At 42.3% G+C, this 26,853-nt stretch overlaps 1 protein-coding gene across 1 annotated transcript; it reads right to left on the bottom strand.

Annotated features, from left to right (window-relative positions):
* Positions 1–1,642: 1,642 nt before the first annotated feature.
* On the bottom strand, positions 1,643–16,582 carry TMEM139 (transmembrane protein 139). Its single transcript, XM_075842325.1, has 3 exons — positions 16,252–16,582; positions 6,489–6,774; positions 1,643–2,533 (listed from the first exon to the last, which is right to left on the bottom strand). Exons 2-3 carry the CDS (start codon positions 6,752–6,754, stop codon positions 2,206–2,208), a joined length of 594 nt encoding a protein of 197 aa, XP_075698440.1. The 5' UTR covers positions 6,755–6,774; positions 16,252–16,582; the 3' UTR covers positions 1,643–2,205.
* Between the last annotated feature and the right edge of the window lie 10,271 nt (positions 16,583–26,853).

Genomic DNA, 26,853 nt, shown 5'->3' with positions numbered 1-26,853 from the left:
AGACCAGGTGGATGGTTTGGGCCCCCTGAAGAGAAGAGACCCATTTATAGTTGGTCCCACCATCTTTGGTACTGGATGTTTGAGAACCATTGAAGGATATTCCCCTTCCAAAAGAAATGTATGGTGAACAAACAAGGGCATGGAAATTGGCCCAATTCTCATGGAAATGGTGGGACGGGGTAGCAAACACCAGACCCTTCTCTCCTGAGAGGAAAAACCTAGGAGCCTAATCGGGGACCATCTTGACCATTACTATGGGTCCCCCTCTCTTTGTGCACGCTATTGCACAAATTTCATATTCTATTTACCCTAAAATGGTGCTTTTTTCTGGGCTCTTTATCGCCTCTTTGCCAAGTAATGTACATGATGAGTGGGGGAAGGAAGCACATTTTTGGCTCAGAAAAGTTATTTTTCATGTGTGGGCCTCATAAACTACCTTCACCACTAACTACAATACCTTTGCTATACCCCTACTGTCATACTGCCCCCTACAGACAAGACCTGGGGAAGAAGATGCTTTACAAATGTCAGGCCGACTATGCATAATTTAAGATTTGTTTTCATGTAACCAAAAAGTTTATTTTTAGACCTCATTACTCGGAGTTGATAAGGATCAGTCAATTCCTTGAATACCAATTATTAACTTGTTGTAACATCTCTGTTTGGAGTCACTTTTCCTCATTGTCACTAACCCCTAGGCAAGTTGTCTGTCTAGTCATCGGCTGACCTCTCCTAATCCAATGATCAAGCAACTAGAAGAGTGAGACTCATAAGGGTCAGTAGGGTTGATAGCTTGGATCATCGTCTTCTCCATTGCCACCATGTTTTGCTACATCACGTCTTCTGTCCACAGTGACCCTGCTGCCTGGCAATGGCCATCTTAGTTGTAGTGATCACTTTAACCCTAGCTGCAATATTGACCACCTTAAGACTAGAAAATAAGCAACATTATTGGTGCCCATTGCCTTCTCAACCCCAGTGCACCCAGTGGAGATTAGAATCGAAGTTTCCTATTACAAGCATCTTTGGTAGGACCATATTTTTACAAGACACCAAAATTACCCAAGTAAGGAAAAAAACATGTAAACATAGGACAATATACAAACAATGTTGACCTGGGAGATGACTGAAACCCATAGATCTAGGACTGGTATCCAGCAATGCAAACCACTGAGTCACCGCGTAACTCTTAGGCACAGTTCAGACAGAGTTTTCTGGCGGGGAATTTGATGTGGAAACTGCATCGAAATCGGCTACAAAAAACTTCCGAAATCGCCCCTCATTGATTCCAATGGGAGGGAGAGGCGTTTTTTTTATCCCGGGCAGCTCATGCCCACCTCTGACCACCCATTAAAATTATTGGGAGGCAGAAAAAACCGTGGCACTCGTTTCTGAGCGATTTTTGCCATGTTTTTAACCTGAAGGAATTTTGAGGCAGATTTTTTTCTGCCTGCAAAAAAACTCAGTGTGAACTAGGCCTAGGCTGGATTCACACATGCACTTTTTAGAGCCATAGGCAGAAGTGGATCCAATTGGAAGGAAACATATAAGGCGTTCGTACAGAACTTCCTCTTAATTTTTGGATCCCCTCCTGGCTTTGCCTCCAAAAAGAAAATCAAAAACTGCACCGAAAACTGCCTGTGTGATTCCCGCCTGACATGTGTAGTTATGGGTGTAGGACTGTGCATGGCCAAACAACAAGCATAATCCCTCACCTTTGTTCGAAAACAGTAGGAACACCTTATAACATTAATAGTTTAGTTTTATGCAGATCAAATTACCGTATTTTACACAATATCCTGAAATGATCTTATAAATAACACATTATGGCATTAATAAATATAAAAATACTTTTTACAAAGTTCAATCTTGTTCTTCTGCCTCATTAAGGGGCCTTCAAGACAAATCAATTTATATAGGTAAAATAATCTCCACCCGTTGAGTCTGTGCAACCAACACATCATTGTTCATTTCCCAATATCCATTGCTAACTGGTCCATTATCGGCCACGGACGTGCCATTGAATCTTGGGCTAAATAGAAGCTAATGAACATATGAATATTGTGCCATCGTGTCCTTATACAAAGAGATTGGTTTCCTTCATTCACATGAACCTTCATGAAACGTTTTGAGGGATCATATACTTCATGGAGAGCAATTGGTTACAGACATCTTCATGATGAGACAACTTCTGTAGAGTCTTCATCAACCCTCGTCCTGTGACGGTAAAAACACTTCTTCCCATTCAGTCATGGACTCATTATAGGTCGGTGGGGGTGTTATTGGCTCCGGGAATCTTTCTTCGGGGATGAATCCAGATCTCTTAATTTCATGAATGTCAGAGCTGATACGGAGTAAGGTGGGGTTAGAAAGTCTCAGGTCCCCATTACCTCCTCTTCTTTCACGTTCCAGGGCGTTGTGGTAAGGAGGGGGTTCGATATCTGGATGTGGACCGAGAGTCACTGTCCACACTGTTGCAGAACCATACAGTATAACGTCCTCGTAACGCGGGGCTTCAAATTGAGACGAGTCCCTGTGGGAATGAAACGGAAACGTATTAATTACAGAGAAGAGAAGTAGAACATGGAGAGATTGTAAATGTGCTCTCAGGGTTGTAAAGAAATGCAACCCGAATAGAAGATTCACACTACAATATATACACCATAGAATGGACTTACATCTTAGGCTTCGTTCACATCTGCGTCGGGGCTCTGTTCATGGGTATCGTCTGAGCTTTCCGTCAGGGGAACCCATGAACGGAACCCTGACTGAAACAAACGGAAACCATTTGTTTCAGTCAGGGTTCCGTTCATGTGGTCCCCTGACGGAAAGTTCAGACGATACCCATGAACGGAGCCCCGACGCAGATGTGAACGAAGCCTTAGGGGACATTCAGATGAGCGTCGGCAACCTCGGACGTTAGGAAATGGACGTTTTTCACGTCTGAGGTGCACACGTGTGGGACGTGTTGTCGTGGATCCCCCATAGACTAGAGTCAATGGGGGGATGTGTGACACAGTAAAATAGGACATGTCCTATTTTTCACGGACCCTTCACACGCTCCGTTAAAACAACAGTCGTGTGAACGACCCCATTGAAATACATGAGTCTGTGCGACGGTCGTTGTTTTAACGCCCATCACACGGACGTGAAACATGGTCATCTGAATGAGCCCTCCGACATATTGTACGTACACTACCAGCTTATCAGACAGTATCTCACATACTGAGGTTCAATGCAGCGACCCAGCATACAGTATCACACATGATAGGATTAGATACAGCGGCTCAGCAGACAGTATCACACATGATAGGATTAGATACAGAAGCTCAGCAGACAGTATCACACATGATAGGATTAGATACACAGCTCAGCAGACAGTATCACATATAATGAGGATAGATACACAGCTCAGCAGACAGTATCACACATAATAGGATTAGATACAGAAGCTCAGAAGACAGTATCACACATGATAGGATTAGATACACAGCTCAGCAGACAGTATCACACATAATAGGATTAGATACACAGCTCAGCAGACAGTATCACACATGATAGGATTAGATACAGCGGCTCATCAGACAGTATCACACATGATAGGATTAGATACAGGACTCAGCAGACAGTATCACACATGATAGGATTAGATACAGCGGCTCATCAGACAGTATCACACATGATAGGATTAGATACAGCGGCTCAGCAGACAGTATCACATATGATAGGATTAGATACACAGCTCAGCAGACAGTATCACATATAATGAGGATAGATACAGTGGCTGAGCAGACAGTATCACACATGATAGGATTAGATACACAGCTCAGCAGACAGTATCACACATGATAGGATTAGACACACAGCTCAGCATACAGTATCACACATGATAGGATTAGATACAGCAGCTCAGCAGATAGTATCGCTCATAATAGGCTCAGATACATGGGCTTAGCAGACAGTATCACACATGATAGGATTAGATACACGGCTCAGCAGACAGTATCACACATGACAGGCTTAGATACATCACCTCAGCGGACTTATCACAAATGATAGGATTAGTACATCAGTTTAGCAGGCAGTATCACACATGATAGGCTTAGATACACCAGTTCAGCAGACAGTAACACACATGATAGGCTTAGATACATTGGCTTAGTAGACAGTATCACACATGATTGCCTTACAAGAATCAGCTTAGCAGACAGCATGACAAATAGTAGGCTTAGGTACATTGACTCATGAGACAATATCATTAATGTTTTACCTGCAAAAACCACACAGCCAAAATCAAGCATTGCAAAACTGTCCCGAATTCCAGTAACACATCGGTCAGAACGCGACCACTAAGTGAGGCCTCACCCTAAGTTTTAAATGATGCTACTCTCTAAAATTTACTTAACTGCTATAAAAGCAAATACAACGCCATGTATACAGATGTAGCCATCTGTATCTGGACTGTGATAACTTGCTGCAGCGTGATATCAAACAACAAAAGCCATTGAAAAGTCATTGAAAGAGTCAAGATAAGGGATCTAGCCACTGTGTATTTAATGTGGTAAAAGTAAAAATAAAGACGGCTCCATCTGTATATCATGTAGCCCCCCCCCCCCCCCCACGTAAAACTAAACTCACTGATAAGGAAAGTCATGAAAACTACAAACCACGTCCCTCCTCGCTGTTGTCACTTTACTCATTTCTAAATTTTTTAAATGTACTTAGTGCTGTAAGTCTTATGAAAAGGTGTAATACAAAAATCGATTGTTGAAATTGTCCCCTTGCTCCTAAAAATTTCTAAATTTAGAAATATTTAAATTTTTCATCAACTATTTATATTTATAGCACTCCACAAAGGGCTGTTGTTCCTTAGCTCTGCTGGTTGGTGGCAATTTCGGGGGTCGGACACCCATAGATTTCTCATTGATGGCCTATTCTAAGAATAGACCATCAATATTAAAGTGCAGCTAAACGTTCGACAAACTTCTGACATGTCATAGTGACATGTCAGAAGTTTGTATTGGTGGGGGTCCGAGCACTGAGATGAAGTCCCTATAAACAGCAGATGGAGGTCATCATGTAGTTGACTTCTACTAACTGAACATCTGCATGGTTTCTGGATCTTCTGGCAGCTTTCAGCCAGGTCTACGTGGTGTCAGCAGGATTGTACAATATATTTTCTTGTCATATTCGCAGTCAGTTAGGTGTCATAATTGTATGAGAACAACACATTTGTTGACCTGCATATTACATCAGCATCTACCATTGAGAATTCCTTGCAATGTTATAAAAGGGAAGGGTGTCACGAGGTTGTTGGTTGATGCCTGTTTAACCTGAGCAATGTGCACGTCTTCCCTCCCAGCAGTGCTCGAAGGAGAATATGCTGGTACTCTAGTTGGATCTGGTTGAGTCTGGTGAACATCTCTGCAGATACCTGTGTCACCCAGCCCTGAGGATTGTTTTTCTAGTGGTTTTGTTAATCTGTCATTGATCATTGTAATAAATCACATAGAAATTGCGTTGGATTGGAGCACATTGTGTCCACCAGAGGTGATAGTTCTGAAATCCTACCACTCAGGCGTAGACAACATGTGCCCTTTACTTACAACGTAAACTTGACTTTTATCATTGCAAACACATTGGTCGCATGTTATCAGGACTAAAAGGTTATTTATGAAATAGTCCTAAACAGTGATAAACCCCAGTAAGACACCAGTTGGGTGGTCCTCTAATAAATCTAGAGGGGCATGTTGTGGCTGGACCACATTTCTGTGTCAAAACCTGAGCCAAGAGGAGATTCCTCTCATGCTATAGTGTACCAGTCTAGTCCTGGATATGCTTTGATTTTTACAATGAGGTCCCCTTGGTACCTCCCCCGAGGTACCGTTCTAATTATTAAATGCTATAGAACCCTCAGGATCTTTAACTCAGGAGTCTGGAGTCTTGGACACTATATCGAGCTTCATCAGGCTTAAACTTTGGTCTCTTCTGTGAGCTTGTGTATTATCAGCATATTGATTGTGTTATCAACAAGTCCTTCATATAACCTTATTACACAAATCATTCCCTTAATGATTGGGAGAACTTAAGGAAACAGTTAGTACAGCTGTAGGAAAATCAAATTCCTCACGTCTCCCAAGGTCCTCAGTCGTTTCCATTGGTGGAGATGGTGGGAGAAGATGGCTGTCAAGAAGTTCTCATGGTCATCATTACAATTCCTCTGCTAACTATTGGCAGATATGCTCACCCTTTTGATGATCTCCCCTATTAGAAGGCAATTTAGATAATAGAGATATACAGTATTATGGAACTGAGGACAGACAAGTGAAGATTCATCGAAGTTGAACCTCTGAGCCCCAGTTTCTGGCTGCACACCTCAAGGCTCCTCACATGCTCAGCCACTACCCATACATCCACCTGTGAAGTACACTCTCATAATATGTTATACATCCTTCATTATTGATAGTAATATCTTGGTTAACACTTACGCCTCATTCTGACGCTGCCCCGTGCTTCTGACTTCCGCTTCCTGAGGGTTTTCTTCATTATCAGCTCTTGCTGATTTTTTAAAACAGGTCGACACAGTCACCAAAAGATAGCATATAACGGCCAGGCAGCCAGCCGCCAGGAAGCAGATCCCTAGGATGAAGACTTTCTCCGATACGGTCAACAGTACCACACCGATAAGTATGAAGGCCATGCCAAGGGTCACCACTGTCCGGTGAACTCCCTTCCATACATATCTGGATGCCATGGCAAGATGTGTAGAATCAACTGCAAAAAGAACAGGGTAGAGCCAAGTAAGATACATATAATGAGCTCATATCATTACAACAGCTTTACTATAGCCCAGCAACATCTATAGTACAATCTCTACAAGATCACAGCATGGTCATTGAATACCTAACATCTAATATTATTGGGGAAAGAAGAGGAGTATTTTGATCCAGCGCTGCGTGGAGTTTAAAATGGAAGCGGATTTCCAAGTTTAATGGTTCTTGATTTAAAAGATAGTCCAGAGGTATAAAGTCCAGGTGTGAGGGTAAGCGGGCGGTGATGTCCTCAGAGCCTACGCGTTTCGGATGCTTCTGCGTCCTTAGTCTTGGCTGTAATGAGACTCTATTTTTGTTTATCTAATATTATTATTATTATTTCTCTTAATCCTACATAGCTTATTTCTGCAACCGTTTTTTTTTTTTTTAAATCTGTAAAGAATGATTGCAATGCTCCTTCTAGCCAGAGAGGGGGCTGCTGAGTTTACAAACTCACTCATTTGTAGGCTATTCTAATGTACTTTTATTAGACAATGCATATTTACGTTACTATTACCTTAGACCATCAACAATGGGTGAGTATTCAATGAGGGTTATTCTTTAAAGAGAACCAGCACCAATACAGAGTCACATTAAATGTATTATTATTATTATTTATTATATGTTTTCCTATTAAAGCTGAACTAGTGGTTGCAAAATGGGGCCATTCATGGGGCTTAGAAGGAGCTCGGTGACCACCACTGTGGATGCTTGACAATACATCTCAAAGGACCTCAGCTCATCTGAATGACTGAGAGGGTTCATAAAGTAAGGGGAAATAAAAGGGAAGCTGTTTTACAGGTCCTGCAATGGGCATGATACTGCTCTCTAATTTTCTATCATTGGGGTATATGTATGATGCACCAACATAGAGGTCGTCCCAGTGGGAGCTTCCCTTTAATTAATTTTTTGAATATTTTTTTTATGCTCCACTCGCTGCCTCCCAGATATTTCCTGAAGTTCCAGTTGTCATGTAAACTTTACTGCATTGCATATGACTTTTAATGTGACTTTATCCTTGTTTATACACACACAGACCAGCCCTAAGTTTTCCATTACATTAATGACTATGAGAAAAATATTTTTTTTCGAGAACGCACTTCCTACGGTCCCTTCTTACTAAGCCGTAGGCTCTACATGTGTCGACGTATGGTGCCTTTGAATTACGTCTCCAGTAGAAGCAATGACTCTAGAGGAGAATACCTCCATAATTGGCATTGGAGGCACGCAGAGTGGTGAGTGCCGTATTATTTATCCATACAACACAGATCTGTACTACGGACATGTGTATGAGTTCTTACTGCAACTTTTGGTGGTAGCCAATATCAATATGTGCATTGTGGTCCCCAATGTCAATATGCGCTGAGCAATTTCACATGACTTTGGTAGAAAAAGAATTTTGCGTGGCCAAAGTCTACATTTACCAGGTGCCAACAGATTCTTGATGTATCCGGAGAATACACAATAAGCAATTATGTCTATTACATCAATATATTGTTGGATGGATGAGCAAATAGACAAGTGGATCGTTGACTAAATCAATCTTAACTTTACACTCGAAGCACATATGATCAGACTCAAGCTGCATCTTAGTTAGACCAAGCACATAGACATGACAACTATGAGCAAGATGGATGGAGATCACAAAAATCATCAGCACACCATTGACCCAGTCCCATAGACTGTATAAAATCTTCAGTGAATAAGGACCAGAGTGGCCTGAAATGCATAAGCGTCTTGATTTGAATATGTGACTAAATAATACTGTAAACTGTCCAAAGTGTTGGCTTCAATGGTTTCATGGATGGTTCATTGATGTGTTAAAGACACCAACGAAATACATTGAAACCTCTTTGACACAACCACCAACAATTGCATTGAAAAATTAACTTCTAGAGGGGTGGTGCTCTCAAAAAATATGGTCAGTACACATGGGATATGATGGAAGTGAAATCTGTCATAGAAAATGTGGTCTAGATAAAATGGTGGTCTTTTGGAGGAGGTTCACTGTACAAGAGTACGTGTTTGCTTTCGTGGGCACACCATTGAGAATCCTGTAGAACCCAAGAAGATACAGGACATTCTGGAGATATACTGCCTATATGGTCAAAGTAAGATTGATGGAACTTAGTAATGATGATGTCTATACAAGGCTAGATGTATGCAAGTAGTTGCCAGGGGGCTAATGCCAACTCATCATTCTGAATTGAGAAAAATTAAGTTTTCATTGTTTGTCTAATTATTGTGCAGGTTCTATAGACAATCGGTCTCCCCGTCATGTCATTGTTTTTGGAAGTGTTCCTCAGAGTCTCATGTATCAGATGTACTACTTGTTTGTCTAGAGCTACCAAGGATTAGTGATCCTTTATGTAACTATCTTGTTATTTATTGGCACAAGCTTAGGTTGACATGGAGCCAATGACTAACCGGGACTGAGCTGTGTATCTCTGACGTCTGCTCGACCCAAGTTGTGAGTTGACTAAAAGAAAAAGGTGTCACAATGACTATCTAGCCTACCTACCGTATGTTATCAGCCATTTCAGGCTGTAGAAGGGGTAATGACATAGTGCTTCAATAGAATTACTGGACAGAAAGTCCCCCAACAATCACACTTTTTTTTAGGATTTTTTTTTTAGTTTTGACCAAACCCTTTAACATGAACTTTGTGATTGATTTTAGTAGCCCTTGCATCTTGTTGAAGGGTGTCCTGAAAAAAACATGATTACAGATAACTCCACTGCAACGATCAGTTGTGATCTTCAGGGCAACCTGGCAACACGTTTTCAATTTTCCTGCAGCACCACCAAAGGGGAAAGGAAGTATTACATGGTGCCTATTGAAATCAGTGGACTGTCCATGTAATGCCCGGGAATGTTGAAGCCTCCAGAGTTACTCTTGTAGCCAGGGGCGTAACTAGGAAACACTGGGCCCCATAGCAAACTTTTTACTGGGCCCCCCTCCCTTAGGTGCCACATACAGCCTGCCCTCGTAGATAGTGCCCCCTGTAAATAGTGCCATACAGCCCCCTCCTGTAGACAGTGCTATACAGCCCCCACTGGATACAGTGCTATACAGCACCCCCTGTAGACATGGCTATACAGCCTGCCCATACAGTGCTATACAGCCCTCCCTGTAGACTGTGATATACTTTCGAGCATCACAAAGAGGGACAATTGATGCGGCACGCAGCTGCAATTTTTTTAATTTTAAGCCACGCCTCTAATCCCACCCAATACCTGACCATACACACCCAGTTCAGCCCACACAGTATCATGCTCCCATAGTGCCCCCACACAGTATAATGCCCCCATAGCTGCCCCTATACAGTATAATGCCCACTCAGATGCCCCATACAGTATAATGCCCACACCGATGCCCCAATACAGTATAATGCCCACAGAGATGCCACATACAGTATAATGCCCACACAGATGCCCCATAAAGTATAATGCCCACACAGATGCCCCAAACAGTATAATGCCCACACAGATGCCCCAAACAGTATAATGCCCACACAGATGCCCCATACAGTATAATTGCCACACAGATGCCCCCATGTAGTATAATGCCCAAACAAATTTCCCCATACAGCATAATGCCCCATAGCTGCCCCATGCAGCATAATACCCCATAGCTGCCCTCACAGTATAATGCCCCCCATAGCTGCCCCCACACAGTATAATGCCTCCCAAAGCTGCCCCCACAGTATAATGCCTCCCATAGCTGCCCCCACACAGTATAATGCCCCCTATAGCTGCCCCACAGTATAATGTCCCCTATAGCTGCCCCACAGTATAATGTCCCCATAGCTGCCCCCACAGTACAATGCCCCCCATAGCTACCACCACAGTATAATACCACCCATAGCTGCCACCATAGTATAATGCCCCCCATAGCTGCCCCCACAGTATAATGCCCCCATAACTGCCCCACACAGTAGAATGCCCCCATAGCTGCCCCCATACAGTATAATGCATCCCATAGCTGTCCCCACAGTATAATGCCCCCATATTGTAAAATGCTCCTATAGCTGCCACCATATCAGCCCCCCTTTCCTACCCAGTATAATGCCCCATAGTGCCTAATAGAGAAATAATAACATAATTACTTACCTATCCCCATTCCCACGACGGGTGGCGGATCCTTCTCCTCCGGTCTGTGCTGTGAGTGACTCGTCACGGACAGGCTCGATGACGTCACTACATCGTGCCTGCCTGCGCCGAGCCGCATACGGCAGAGTGAATGCTGGAGCAAGGAGCCATTGATCCAGTATTCAGGAAGAGGGACCAGCGCGGTCAGCGCTGTGTGGCTACGGGGGCCCTCTGATTGTGACCGTTGCGACCCCTAGAGCTACGCCATCACTTGTAGCGGTTCTCCACTCTGGGTAATTGATGGAGGTCCCAAATGAAGGATCCCTCTCGAAGAACTCAGATTCCCCTAAAAGGTTTCTAAGCCAGACAACCAATTTATGGTGTAGTCTAGGCAAGCCTACAATTACTAGAACGTTGAATTGCATAGATAATAGTTGAAAATGTGACCCCCTACCCAGAAAAATAGACTAGCAATAATAATTACAATGGGACACTCCAGTGTTATCCCGAGTTTTTAGGGATATATGACTAACTTGCTCCCTTTATATCGAATGAGGGCTCCAGGTCTCCTGGGAATTCAAATAAACTAGAATTGTCCTTGGCTTTTAATATGGGATATTTCCCTCCTGCATAGAGACCAATTCCATTATTAGGCATATATTAGGAAATGTTGTTTATGCAATCCCATAATATATAAGTATAGATTCTACTAAGGTTAAGACAGGCACAAAATCCCGGGATGCATGGGAAGTGCGCAAGTAAATATTATTATCATTATTATTATTATTATATGTCATGATTGGCTCATACATATTGATTGCTTTAAATTAATAGTGATATAAAAAGAACAAGTACAATGGATAATGAAATACTAACATTTCCAGCTCTCCAGCTGTTTTGAAACTACAACACCCAACATATCATGTCATCTGCCAGCTGTCAGTCCATGGTGGGAGTTGTAGTTTCACAACAGCTGGAGAGCCACAGATTGGAGACCACAACTACAGTTTATTGAAAGGGAAGAGATGTTAGACTTCGATTCTACAATGTGCAAGAACCATTATTTAGAAAATTGTACTGAATCCCAGAGAAGCCCTAGATAGTTCATGTATTGCCAGTAGACCCCCGGGCTTATATCAGACGGCAGGAAAGCTCGATCTTCATTTTAGTAGTCTACTAGGGTTTCGAAAATTGACGTTTAAAGGGCACTTGTCATGTACTAGAGCATATAGGGAATTTGAAAATAATAACGGGAAACGGCGCTCCTCCGAGATCTGTGTTTTGTGTCGAAACCGGCTGCCACCCACTGCGTTACCTGGGAGGAATAATGCTCCTTGCAGGAATCAAATTGGAGCGAAGGGTAGAAAGAAAAAGTGCAATATTTACGGTATCGGCACCAGGCAGGTAAGAAATAATGGTGATGAGAGATAGTTTTTTCTTCGTCACGTAATAGACTTCTTATGTTTCTCCTTTATGGAATGCCCCAATAACACTTTGACACTGGATGCATCTATTGCCATGGAGCGGCCACTGAATTCCCAGTTGGGGTGCCAATAACACTGGGAACATGACCTCTTCGCCAATCTATTGCACAAAGGCAGAATCACTTTACCCTCTGCTCTACAGTTTGGACAAGGAGGATAATACAGACTCAACCCCATGCTATGCCCCCCCCCCTAGTCCAATGGGGAGTTTACCGGGATGTTTTGCGGATGTAGTCGTATAGCGCTATGTTACCACCAAGTATATTTTCTTTCTGGTGATAGATCCTCCATTGAGCTTATTTCAAGAATACATGGTTATATGGCAATTCCTGACTACTATGGACCGCGTGGTGGCTCAGTGATCAACACTGCTGTTCAGCGCTGAGGTCCCGGATTCCGATCCAGTTAAAGGTTATGAAATTGGCCTCAAGTTTCGAGCCTGATTGGGGTCAGCAATTGATGAGAGTGATTGTTATGCACTATAATACAGACTATATTAGTGCTGTAAAAGTAATGGCGTTATCAGAAAAGCTCCTCACTGTACGAGCACCACGGATAGCCGGATAATATCAGGCAAGGGTGCCGGGGAAGATTATATTTCCAGACGGGTTGGCAGTCTACGGGCGGACTATGGACTGCTGTAAACTGTTACCTGATTTAGTCACCATTATTATAACTTTACTATATCATAAAGTTACTCATTTCATTTTTGTTTATGTTTTTGTATCATCTAGTTGCACTATTTGTTCTCGAAATGAGACATAGGACGTATGGATTCTGCTTACATGAACTGTATATTGACATTATGTATCCTTAAAATCAAAGGTCTGCTTTTTTTCTTGCTAGAAACAGCGCCACTCTTGTCCATAGGTTGCATCTGGTATTGCAGCTCAGCCTCATTCAAGTGAATAGGGCTGAGCTGTAATACCAGACACAACCTTTGAACAAGAGAGGCAGTGTTTATAGAGGGAAAAAAACATATTTGTTTTTCTAATCTTGCCTTTAAAGGGATTTTCCACCTTCTGACAACTGATGACCTATCCACCGGAATATCATCGGTGCGGGGTCCGACACCCGGACCCCGCACCGTTAAGCTGCTCCGGTGGCCTACATAATGCAATGTACGGAGCCCGGAAGCAGTTGGCTCCATACATAGCATAGCGTTCGTGCTGCAGAACTGCAGATCCGCTCCTATTCACTTGAATACTGCAGTACTGCAGCTCGGCCGCTATTTCGTAGCCGGAGCCAACGGCATGTACATGTGGTTGTCGGACCCCCAGAGGTCATCAGATGTCAGAAGGAGGAAAACCCTTTAATGAATGCCGTACAACTTTATCATATCACCCGAGTCTGGCTTTTTACTTCCAATGGTCTCATACTCAACACAACCTTACTCTAATAGCAAAATCATATTTGCTCCAGCAGAAATGTCCTGCAGTGTAGAGCATCTATTAAAGCTGGGGGCGCTGTTGGATTGATGTCTGAGGGAAATGTTCCCTTGTTTCAATGGTGAAAATCGGTACTGCATGGAACTATACAGTGATCTCATTGTATGGTGCAATATTTGAAGGAAACATCCTTCCGAAAGACAGTCCCCTAATTTTCCTCAGCAAATGATCACATGACTATTTTCAGATTATGCCAAGTTGTGCCTTCTTGATAATTATAGCATACCAATGAACTGGTATTTACCCACATCCTTACACATCCTTATATGGCCATAAAGTCATCAACGTCATCTTCATATTTCAAATAGGGACCAGGAATATGTCTAATAAAATTTAAAAATGGTATCTTATTTGTATGGGTAGGATGAACGATCTTCTATCCCTGGTGACAGTATGTAAGTTTTATGTGAGCATATATGAAATATCTTACTGAATTCACACTTAATATTTTGATTCTGCACAGAAAATGGCGCCACCTAGCAATTAAAAACTGTTAATTATTTAGGATTTTTTTTAAAAGATTTTGTTGATCTAGAGAAGAAGGGGGCCATATATGAACCATAGAGGAAGCCTATGGCTAGCTCATATGAGGCCAGATTCCAACTGGATCATCAGAGTATTGGTGGGACCAGGATCAGACATATAATGGGCACCTCATACAACAGGCACAAAAGTCCAGCAGAAGACAACCCCTTATAGAGCTGACTTTGGAGCCAATCACTTGTTACTTTGGTCACTTTCTTATGGGTTGACTCAGAAATGACATTTTAGATCTTATTGATGATACGTCCTATGTGATAATGATGTAATTAAAATAAGATGCGCACATTTTCTGTATGAATGGAGGGGGGACCTTGCAATAATTTCCTCTTGTGGACCCAAGGTACTTGACGCTGTATGCGGCCCATGATTTGGAGGGGTCCCATTCTGGTTGGCCCAATTTTTATACTTTCTGGCTCTGCAATGTTAGCAGCAAAGAGCTGGGAAACAATTTTAAGATTTACACCCTTTTCTATTAAAAGAGACCGGGAAGAGGGACAGTCAACCACTATGTCCTCCTGTCCAGGGATGGGTGGTATGATCCAAGACTAAGAGGGGGGCTCATTATCTGTTCAATCATGGGGACGTTTTTAAAAGAATGGACACAAACGTATACGACGTATACTACAAAAACGTAAGCGTATGTTACAAATTAATACAGTTTTGTAACTTTAAAAACATATACGTTGCCGTATACCACAAACGTGTGCACAAAACTAGATGTGAACTGAGTTGAGTCTCTTATGTAAGCAGTGCTCTTACTGATATAGGACTGCCCAGTATATGCCCTCTAATTCCAGATTTACATCTTCTGAGTGAGGTTGAGAAACGCATCAACTATTGCATTTATAGCATTTATAGTATTTTACTGCAAATGTACATGTTGTACAGATGTAACAAAGTTTAACTTGACTCTGATGACTCTGATAACTTGCTGCAGCGTGATATCACACAACACAACAAAATCATCAAAACGTTTAGTAAAAGTTTCTTACCCATGTGTATTTATCGCGTTTGAGAGTCAAGTTAAGGACTGCTACATCTGTACATGTTTTGTATTGGCTTTTTTACCCAGTACCAGGCAGAACCCAGTGGAACAACCCAACAAGAGGAGCAAGTGCCTAGAAAACCTTCAGCGGAGCTCAAAATACATTAGGCACAGGAATTTGTAACCTCCTATTGGCTTTCATGTAACATCTGGCTGATCAGTCTTTTATATGTCAAATAACTGGACCAACGCCACCGAAATCCCTGTATGAACGAGGACTAAGGTAAGCAATCCCGAAATAAAAGGGTTAAAACACTACTCTAATAAAGAGAACATCTGTATTGTAATCATCTGAGGAGCAAAAAAAATTAGTCTGAACCGAAGAGCTTACAGTCTAAACAGATCATCAGAGGAGCAAAAATAAAAAAGAGTCTGACCCAAAGAGCTTGCAGTCTAAACACAGATCATCAGAGGAGCAACAACAAAAAAAGAAAAATTATTCTGACCCGAAGAGCTTACAGTCTAAACAGATCATCAGGGAAGCAAAAAAATAAAAAGAGTCTGACCCAAAGAGCTTACAGTCTAAACACAGACCATCAGCGGAGTAAAAAAAAATAAAAAAATTATTCTGGCCAGAAGAGCTTACAGTCTAAACAGATCATCAGAGAAGCAACAGAAAAAAATTATTCTGACCCGAGGAGCTTACATTCTAAACAGATCATCAGAGGAACAAAAAAAAGTCTGACCCAAAGAGCTTACAGTCTAAACACAGACAAACAGAGGAGCAAAAAGAAAAAATTATTCTGGCCCGAAGAGCTTACAGTCTAAACAGATCATCAGAGGAGCAAAAAAAAAAAAAAGAAAGGTATCACAGTAAATGTCACTTACCACTTAGTAGAGGGAAATGAGATCTTCTAGCACTGGCCCGTGTAGATTTGGTGTTTGGGTCACTCTTCTGCTTGCCCCAAAATCAGGTTACTGCAGGACTCTTCATATTCCCAGGGGTTATCCTGCTGTCTTGTGCAGCATTGCTCCTAGTGGATCCAGGTCAGGTTCTAGTAGTAAAGTGAATTGTGGAACCTGAACTTCTTATAAGGTTCCCTATAGAGTGAATACCTGGAAATTCCTAGTTCCTGGCTCCGCTGTGTGACTGACTCACTAGAAGCGGCTGAGTCTTTTGGTTTTGTCGGCTCTTAACCTGTAGCCTGTCTTCCCTGACATATTCCACCCATCCAGGAAGCTGCAGTCTATATAGCACAGATGACATAGTGTCACTCCCTCCAGCCGCACTGATAAGAGTCAGTTCATTCCTGTACCAAGCAGTGAGACATAAACAGAAAAGCAACACTCCAACCCGTCCCTGCCTGACATTCATAGTAAACTGCACCTCTGTAGTCATACCGGACTACAAGTTCCAGCAAGCCATGCCAGAAAGCCTATAAAGGTCAAGAGTGCTTATGGAAAGGCCCCATATACACGTATCCATTAGCATAGGGTTAGGTAGTGTCAACGTTGTGGCCATCATTCACCCATTCTGAGAGCTATTTAGTACAAGGTTCCTTGAGTTGTCTTCTACTGTCAAGTTGATAACATTTTCAGCATTCCCAACATAGTAACGGGCACCTCCATAGTTGTGACCACCTACAAGTTCCAGCAAGCCATGCCAAGCAGTCTCTGAAAATAAGATCAGCAATGCTCAGAGGTCAGGAGGGCTGATGTAAAGGCCCCACATATTTCCGTTAGTCTAGTTAGTGATCAGTATTGTGGCTACCCATTTGGCCATTGTAGGAGCACAATGTAAGGTGTAATATATACATATATATCTGTGGGTTGTCCGCTTGTGTCTACTCCTTAAACATTCTCAGAATTCTCAACCTTCTTCAGCCTTTGTCATATAACTTTTCCAGACTCCTGAATGACAATTCTGCCTAGTATATGCAACAATAGATACAGATGGCATTTTCCACTGCCAAACTAGACAGATTTACCTTTGAGCAGTCTATGAAAGTTGGGTGATAAACCTTTATGGGGGCTGCATGAGTGTCCTCGTTGGTTGTGTCTCAGCTTTCCTACATATACAGTTGTGCCCACACTTACCTTTGTTTGAATTTGGTTAAGGACTCCAATTTCTCATGAAACAAATTCAATACAATATCGCGACATGCTATAAAAAACGTTAGGCTGTAATTCACTTTACAACCACTGGGGGGCTACACATAGACACATATCGCATAGACATCTCGTGATAGAATATCGCAAAATCATGTTATTTTTTATAGCTGGTCATCTCACGCCACACATCTCAGGATATATTGAGATATGAGGACAAATCTATATAACTAAAGTGTTTAACAAATAGACAACGGCGAGGACAACTCAACGATTTATATGCACTAGGGATCTTTTGGGGGATTTAATTTTTTTTTCTTGAATTTTACCTTGATGGCCCATCCATTGGATATATGTTTGATCAGTGGGGGAAGGAAGGGAAAAAAAATGCTCACTGGACTATTGCAGGCCCTTCACGCAGTACTGGTGCAGTGAAACACATGTCCTTGCCGCTGGTTGTGCGCATGCAGCTCGGGACAGTTGACATGAATGGGCTTTGATGCGCGCATGTATGAACATCGCTCTGTCATCTTCTGCAGGTACACTCCAGTGAGTGCCGCTGCCCCTTCATTCTTTTGATTAGTGGCACCCCTGGGGGAGGTCCCCACTAAATGTATATCAATGGCCTATACTAAGTCATCAAAATAAATCACCAAAAAAACACATAGGGAGGAACTGTAGGAAATGTCCCTAAATTTACATCAGTATTGACTCTAATCTTGTTGACAGTAAACTGAACTATAGTCCTCAAGTCCTCTCAACATGTCATGATTTGAGGTTATCCCATAGATAGAACACTTGTGGCAATGCCTGATATACTGACAATAGTTATATCACTTGTGCAAAACTTTTAAAATCCCGAATACATGACCAGTAGGTGGGACTTGCGGCCAAAAGTTGAGAAACGTTGATATAACAGATCTTTTGCACAAGGAAAACTCACATAGTATCGCTGACAGCACCATCCGCCATCATGTTTTCCGCTAAGGACAGGAAGAAAGTTCCACCACCTGAGTGGCCCCCACAGGTACTGGGATCCTGAGCAGCTGCTGTGACTGATATGGCTGAAGTTACGCTCGTGTTTACATTTTTGGTTGGGAAAAATGGGAGCAACCAGTAACAACTATTAGACTATAGGATATTGGCATCAGAACCAAGTCCAAAATATGAATACGTTTAAGTTTTGGATCTCGTAGAGCACACTAAGGATTGTCAAGGTGCCCATAGACATTTTTTATTTGCCCACAGATCCTAATAAAATGGCAGGAACTACTAATTATCTAATTTCCACGAACGCCACAAGTCCCTACTAATAGTCCACCCACTGGAGAAGAGAGAATCAGCCATGTTGTGTTCTTTTCAGCTGAACATCAATATGGTCCCCAGGGATGAACGTTGTTATGGCAGGAAGGAGGTGAAGGGAACAAGTGAGCCCTAATCTACCCACCGCCCTGTCCCTGCCTACTTGCAACGACCCGCCCTAGGCGACGGGGTACAACTTGGCGGCGGTCCCTACGCTGACTAAGTGCAAGGGGATACAAACAGGGACCAAGCAAGGGAAGGGGCAGTAGCCCATGGAACACCGTGAGGAAACGGAGTGGTGAACGAGCCAGTCAGGATCAGGATGTAGTGGAGTATACAAACGCAGAGCACGGGGCAGGAAGCAAGACAGGGGCAGAGCGAAGCAGGATAAGCGGGAACTGAAGCAAGGCAGAAGCACGGCAGGAGCAGGCTGGAGCAGGCTGGAGCAGGCTGGAGCAAGGCATCAGTGGGGCCAGGAATCCAAGAAGAATAACAAGCAATGAGGAAGAGAAAACGGCAGGTATAAATGGACAGGGGGCGGAGTTAACTCCGACTGACCAGGCCGCGATAGGCTCTCCCACTCCTGAGCCTGCCACCCTGATTGGTGGGAGCCGGTGTCAGTCTAAGAGGTCTGGCCTCAGGTGTCGACTGATTAATCCTGGGAGTATCCACAGACGTAGTGCCTGGCACATCCTTTACAGTACTCCCCCTTTTATGAGGGGCCACCGGACCCTTACTAAGAGGACCCGGTTTAGTGGGGAAGAGAAGGTGGAACCTCCTGACTAATACCCCAGCGTGAACATCTCGAGCAGGTACCCAAGTCCTCTCCTCCGGCCCGTATCCTCTCCAATGGACCAGGTACTGGAGGGAGCCCTGGATCATCCTACTGTCCACAGTCTTGGCCACCTCGAATTCCACCCCCTCAGGGGTGAGAACGGGAACAGGAGGTTTCCTCGAGGGGGACCAGGACGGGGAGCAGCGTTTAAGGAGGGAGGCATGAAAGACGTCGTGTATGCGAAAGGATGGGGGCAGCTCCAGACGGAAGGATACAGGGTTGAGGACTTCAATGACCTTATAAGGCCCAATAAATCGGGGAGCAAACTTCCTGGACGGGACCTTAAGGCGCAAGTTCCTAGACGACAACCACACCAGATCCCCGACGACAAACCGGGGGTTAGCAGAACGTCTTCTATCCGCCTGAATCTTTTGTACGCTCTGGGACGCCTCTAGGTTCTTCTGAACCTGGGCCCAGACTGTGCACAGTTCCCGATGAACGTCCTCTACCTCTGGATTATTGGAACAACCAGGAGAAACAGAGGAGAACCTTGGATTAAACCCGAAATTACAGAAAAACGGGGAGACCCCTGACGAGTTACTGACCCGGTTATTCAGGGAAAATTCGGCGAGGGGAAGGAATGAGACCCAATCAAATTGACAGTCAGAGATGAAACACCTTAAATATTGTTCCAGGGATTGATTAGTCCTTTCCGTTTGGCCATTAGTTTCGGGATGGAAGGCGGAGGAGAAGGACAGATCAATCTCCAACTTTTTACAAAAAGCTCTCCAAAATAAGGAAACAAATTGTACCCCTCTGTCAGAAACTATATTGACTGGGGCCCCATGGAGACGCAAAATGTGTTTAACAAACAAAGAAGCTAACGTCTTGGCGTTAGGTAGTTTCTTAAGGGGCACAAAGTGGCACATCTTGCTGAAGCGGTCTACTACCACCCACACCACCGACTTGCCCTGAGATGGAGGCAAATCGGTGATAAAATCCATGGAGATATGGGTCCAAGGTCTCTGGGGAATGGGCAAAGAACGTAGTAAGCCCGCAGGTCGGGACCTAGGGGTCTTGGACCTAGGGAGAGGCCCTGCATCTGCTGGGTCAGGGTCTCAAGGGGGTCCATGATAGCGTCAGCGTAGGAGAAATGGTAGACTAGGTATGGGCTTGTTATTATGTTATGGCAGGAAGGAGGTGAAGGGAACAAGTGAGCCCTAATCTACCCACCGCCCTGTCCCTGCCTACTTGCAACGACCCGCCCTAGGCGACGGGGTACAACTTGGCGGCGGTCCCTACGCTGACTAAGTGCAAGGGGATACAAACAGGGAACAAGCAAGGGAAGGGGCAGTAGCCCACGGAACACCGTGAGGAAACGGAGTGGTGAACGAGCCAGTCAGGATCAGGATGTAGTGGAGTATACAAACGCAGAGCACGGGGCAGGAAGCAAGCCAGGGGCAGAGCGAAGCAGGATAAGCGGGAACTGAAGCAAGGCAGAAGCACGGCAGGAGCAGGCTGGAGCAGGCTGGAGCAAGGCAGCAGTGGGGCCAGGAATCCAAGAAGAATAACAAGCAATGAGGAAGAGAAAACGGCAGGTATAAATGGACAGGGGCGGAGCTAACTCTGACTGACCAGGCCGCGATAGGCTCTCCCACTCCTGAGCCTGCCACCCTGATTGGTGGGAGCCGGTGTCAGTCTAAGAGGTTTGGCCTCAGGTGTCGACTGATTAATCCTGGGAGTATCCACAGACGTAGTGCCTGGCACATCCTTTACAAACGTGCTGGAGGAGTCTGACCACCGTTCATCTCTTCTTCCTCCAAAGAAAGGACATATTGTGCATGCTCATTGAGGATCAAGGGTGATAACGTCCGGCTAAACTATTTTTTGTCTGGCAAATTTCCCATGTCTATGGTCAGCTTAAAAGCCATGCCAACTAGATCGGACCGCATATTTATGTTGATTCAATGGAGCTGGGACAAAAAAATGGCTACCAGAAAAAAACATTTCCTTGGATCTGAGAAATTGCAATCATCCTCTCAAATCCTAATTTCCACTAACAATACATGATCTAAATAAGGAACGAAAGAACAATTGCCCGGCGCAACATAGTGCAGCTAAACCATGGAAAAACGGACATATAGGTAGAGATACAGTTCTGCTCACCTATACTGGTCGTACTTGTACAGACACAACTCTGATGTAGGTATGATAAATAGAAACAAGAGGTGTGCTGCTGCCAAGGTCCGAGCCGGTGAACAAGAGACGTCCCCGCAACAAATACAACAATATTCAGCAAAAAATTTAACCATGCACGGCGCTGCTACACATAAGGCCAAAGGACAGTAGGTAAGATAAGGATCATTTAATAATAATAGAGCTATGCATTTCGACGCTGGACTAACGTCTTCCTCAGGCCATGCATAAAACAAAAATTATTATGTTTGTTGTGCTGAAAGTAACATATTACTCACAGCCCAGGATAAAGGGGCTAGCCTTTATGTTACTTTAAGCACAACAAACAATTGTTTTTTGATACTTTCACTGTATTTAAGGAACACCATTGTTGTTTTATGCACGGCCTGTGGAAGACGCTAGTCCAGCGTCGAAACGCGTAGCTCTACTATTATTAGTCCTTATCTTACCTACTGTCCTTTGGCCTTATGTGTAGCAGTGGAGTGCATGGTTTAATTTTTGCTGATTATTGTACTAAAAATAGATATCAGGGAAAGGTCTAATATCCACTAACAGCTTAAGGGAACGGTCCTGGTAAAACAATGTGTTAGACCTAGTACAGAACCTGAGGGAAGGTACATGAATCCGGAAAAGAACGCCAACGAGAAAATCCCGGTGTCATGTTCACCCCTAAGGATCTTCTGCACTAGGCATAGAGTTTTGCAAGGACTGTTCGGAGACCTGTGCTTACGGGTTCTTTCCTAGTGACTGGTGCCACATATACATCACACTTGTGAATTGATTGTCGCTTGTTCATTATGTTTTTGAATCAGCGGGTACCACACCAATGCAGCATGTCACACTTGGTAGCAGAATGCCAGTGGTCAGTATATCATGTAGACAATAAGTAAGATTATTTTCTTGAAGGTCTTGTACCCCAATGCAAAATCTGCCACTGCCCCTCCTATAATAATGGGGTCTTCTTTGAGCCCTCTTAGGCACCAGGACTTGGGTATGACTCCTTCCTCCGCACCCACTGTAGCTACGCCCCAAACTTTCACTGTACCGGTGTGAACAGGCAATAGTGCGGCGTTGGATATAAAGTCACACGAGCTGCATGCAGTGCCAAGCACGAGGTGGCGTGACCTGGCAATATAACCCTCAAAACTTCTATTATTAGTTTAAACAAACTCCTCATTTAATAATATTGTTAGGCACTAAATGTCGTTTATAAAGGTAATTTTATTTGTTTTGATGTCTTAAGGCAGTGATCCAAACTACAACACCCAGCGTGCTGGAAATTGTTGTACTGCCACAGCTGAGGAGGCACGAGTTATAAATCACTGTCATAAGAGGACGGTTAAAAGTTAAGATAGGCCATTAATGTTTGATGTGTGGTGCTCCACCATTGCAGCTGATTCCAGTGAGCGGTGCGTTCCCTTCCTTGTTCACATAGTCACAGCGCCATATATACAGTTGTGGCTGTGCCTAGTACTGCAGCTAACTTCAAGTGAACAGGACTGAGCTGCAGTACCAGGCACAGCCACAACTGTTTGTTTTTGGCGCTGAGCGTACGTTAACAATGAAGGGATCTCCATGCTCCCCGTTGTTCAGCTGATGGGCGGTAGTGGTGGACCCGACCGATCAAATATTGATGGCCTATCCTAAGAAAAGCACATCAATATTAAAGTTCTGGGAAAAAAAACCTTCAATGTCCCGACTACCAGGTTACATGAGGATTGAATAAATTAATTATTTTCCTTCAGCTGTTGTCCTAATAACCATAGAACCGTGAGCTTAACGGGCCATCTGCTTTTAAAATGCCCCTTTAGGGCATTGTGAGGTATTAGAGAGGAAATGTTTGAGGGCCGCAATTCGAATGAATGGCCGCATAGGAATGAATGGGGCCGCAATTCTCCAGTGGATTTCGGGGGAACTGCGGGTATGTTCACATGGCAGCGTCCGTTACGGCTGAAATTACGGTGCTGTTTTCAGCGGCGCGTAAAAAAAATGACCGTCGGCACAGAACATCATAAGACCCATTCAAATGAATGGGCAGATGTTTGCAGACGCTTTTGAGCCGCATTTTCGGATGTAATTCGGGGCTAAAACGCCCGAATTACGTCCGTAAATAGTGTGTGTGAACCCAGCCTAAGACTCTAAACCAAAGACCTTTATCTATACTGCTACGACCACACCCAATTATCGAATTCATCATGATAAACTTTAGAGATATCTCCTGTAGGACATAAATTGTGCTACCGTTAAACTTATTTGCATAACTTTTCCGATTAAATTCCAACAATGTAAAACAATCACGAGGGAAACATTTTCCAATACTGCAGGTTATATTAGTTATAAAACTTTTTTTTGCCATTGCCTATCTACTAATTGCCGCCATATCTGGCTAATTGTTATGTCCCCATCATTTACAAGTATTTGATCTATTGATTTTCAGTCTTATTTATTATTAGGTTGTGGAATATAGCGGTAATTGTTCTGGAACTTCCTTATAGCACGGTCTACTGATGTAGAGCATGTGTACCATGGCGGATAACTCTTCAACTGCTATAGGGCTTAGAGAGAGAGAACCTGAGCTTAAGTGGATCTTACCAGTCCTCTTCATGCTTAGTGTGAAACTTAACAGAATTTCCATCTTCACTAGAACAAATACTAGAAAAGGGAAAGGGGAAAAGCCCAAAAGAAACCTCAGATGACGAAGGGTTATTGGCCCGAACAGCACTGAGTAAGGGGATTTTCACTGTAAGACCTCTTCTATTTTTGCCTAGTTATACACCTTATGATTTTAATAACAAAAGATAAATATAATATTTGCCCATAGGGGGCAGTATTTTAGTAGATATATTCTTGTATATAGGGGGCAGTATTATAGTAGTTATATTCTTGTATATAGGGGCAGTATTATAGTAGTTATATTCTTGTATATAGGGGGCAGTATTATAGTAGTTATATTCTTGTATATAGGGGCAGTATTATAGTAGTTATATTCTTGTATATAGGGGCAGTATTATAGTAGTTATATTCTTGTATATAGGGGCAGTACTATAGTAGTAATGTTCTTGAATATAGGGGGCAGTATTATAGTAGTTATATTCTTGTATATAGGGGGCAGTATTATAGTAGTTACATTCTTGTATATAGGAACAGTGATAGTAGTTATATTCTTGTATATAGGGGCAGTATTATAGTACTTATAATCTTGTATATAGGGGGCAGTATTATAGTAGTTATATTCTTGTGTATAGGGGCAGTATTATAGTAGTTATATTCTTGTATATAGGGGGCAGTATTATAGTAGTTACATTCTTGTATATAGGAACAGTGATAGTAGTTATATTCTTGTATATAGGGGCAGTATTATAGTACTTATATTCTTGTATATAGGGGCAGTATTATAGTAGTTATATTCTTGTATATAGGAGGCAGTATTATATTAGTTATATTCTTGTATATAGGGGGCAGTATTATAGTAGTTATACTCTTGTATATAGGTGCAGTATTATAGTAGTTATATTCTTGTATATAGGGGGCAGTATTATATTAGTTATATTCTTGTATATAGGGGGCAGTATTACAGTAGTTATATTCTTGTATATAGGGGGCAGTATTACAGTAGTTATATTCTTGTATATAGGAGGCAGTATTATAGTAGTTATATTTCTGTATATAGGGGCAGTATTATAGTAGTTATATTCTTGTATATAGGGGCAGTATTATAGTAGTTATATTCTTGTATATAGGGGGCAGTATTACAGTAGTTATATTCTTGTATATAGGGGGCAGTATTACAGTAGTTATATTCTTGTATATAGGAGGCAGTATTATAGTAGTTATATTCTTGTATATAGGGGGCAGTATTACAGTAGTTATATTCTTGTATATAGGGGGCAGTATTACAGTAGTTATATTCTTGTATATAGGAGGCAGTATTATAGTAGTTATATTCCTGTATATAGGGGCAGTATTATAGTAGTTATATTCTTGTATATAGGGGCAGTATTATAGTAGTTATATTCTTGTATATAGGGGGCAGTATTATAGCAGTTATATTCTTGTATATAGGGGCAGTATTATAGTAGTTCTATTCTTGTATATAGCAAGCAGTATTATAGTAGTTCTATTCTTGTATATAGGGGCAGTATTATAGTAGTTATATTCTTGTATATAGGAGGCAGTATTATAGTAGTTATATTCTTGTATATAGGGGGCAGTATTATAGTAGTTATATTCTTGTATATAGGGACAGTATTATAGTGGCTATATTCTTGTATATAGGGGCAGTATTATAGTAGTTATATTCTTGTATATAGGAGCAGTATTATAGCAGTTATATTCTTGTATATAGGGGGCAGTATTATAGTAGTTATATTCTTGTATATAGGGAGCAGTATTATAGTCGTTATATTCTTGTATATAGGGAGCAGTATTATAGTAGTTATATTCTTGTATATAGGGGGCAGTATTATAGTAGTTATATTCTTGTATATAGGGAGCAGTATTATAGTAGTTATATTCTTGTATATAGGGGCAGTATTATAGTAGTTATATTCTTCTATATAGGGAGCAGTATTATAGTAGTTCTATTCTTGTATATAGGGGGCAGTATTATAGTAGTTATATTCTTGTATATAGGGGGCAGTATTATAGTAGTTATATTCTTGTATATAGGGAGCAGTATTATAGTAATTATATTCTTGTATATAGGGGGGCAGTATTATAGTAGTTATATTCTTGTATATAGGAGGCAGTATTATAGTAGTTATATTCCTGTATATAGGGGCAGTATTATAGTAGTTATATTCTTGTATATAGGGGCAGTATTATAGTAGTTATATTCTTGTATATAGGGGGCAGTATTATAGCAGTTATATTCTTGTATATAGGGGCAGTATTATAGTAGTTCTATTCTTGTATATAGCAAGCAGTATTATAGTAGTTCTATTCTTGTATATAGGGGCAGTATTATAGTAGTTATATTCTTGTATATAGGAGGCAGTATTATAGTAGTTATATTCTTGTATATAGGGGGCAGTATTATAGTAGTTATATTCTTGTATATAGGGACAGTATTATAGTGGCTATATTCTTGTATATAGGGGCAGTATTAT

Source organism: Rhinoderma darwinii, chromosome 11 (assembly GCF_050947455.1).
Source record: "Rhinoderma darwinii isolate aRhiDar2 chromosome 11, aRhiDar2.hap1, whole genome shotgun sequence".
NCBI lineage: Eukaryota > Metazoa > Chordata > Amphibia > Anura > Rhinodermatidae > Rhinoderma > Rhinoderma darwinii.
Note: the sequence above shows the minus strand (reverse complement) of the source record. Positions and strands in the feature narration are given on the sequence as shown.

Excerpts from the sequence above, each read along its gene's own strand:
- TMEM139 (XM_075842325.1), bottom strand. The coding sequence starts at position 6,754 with ATGGCATCCAGATATGTATGGAAGGGAGTTCACCGGACAGTGGTGACC. Across the intron at positions 2,534-6,488 it reads GGGCAGCGTCAGAATGAGGC|GGACTCGTCTCAATTTGAAG; the intron begins GTAAGTGTTAAC and ends TCATTCCCACAG.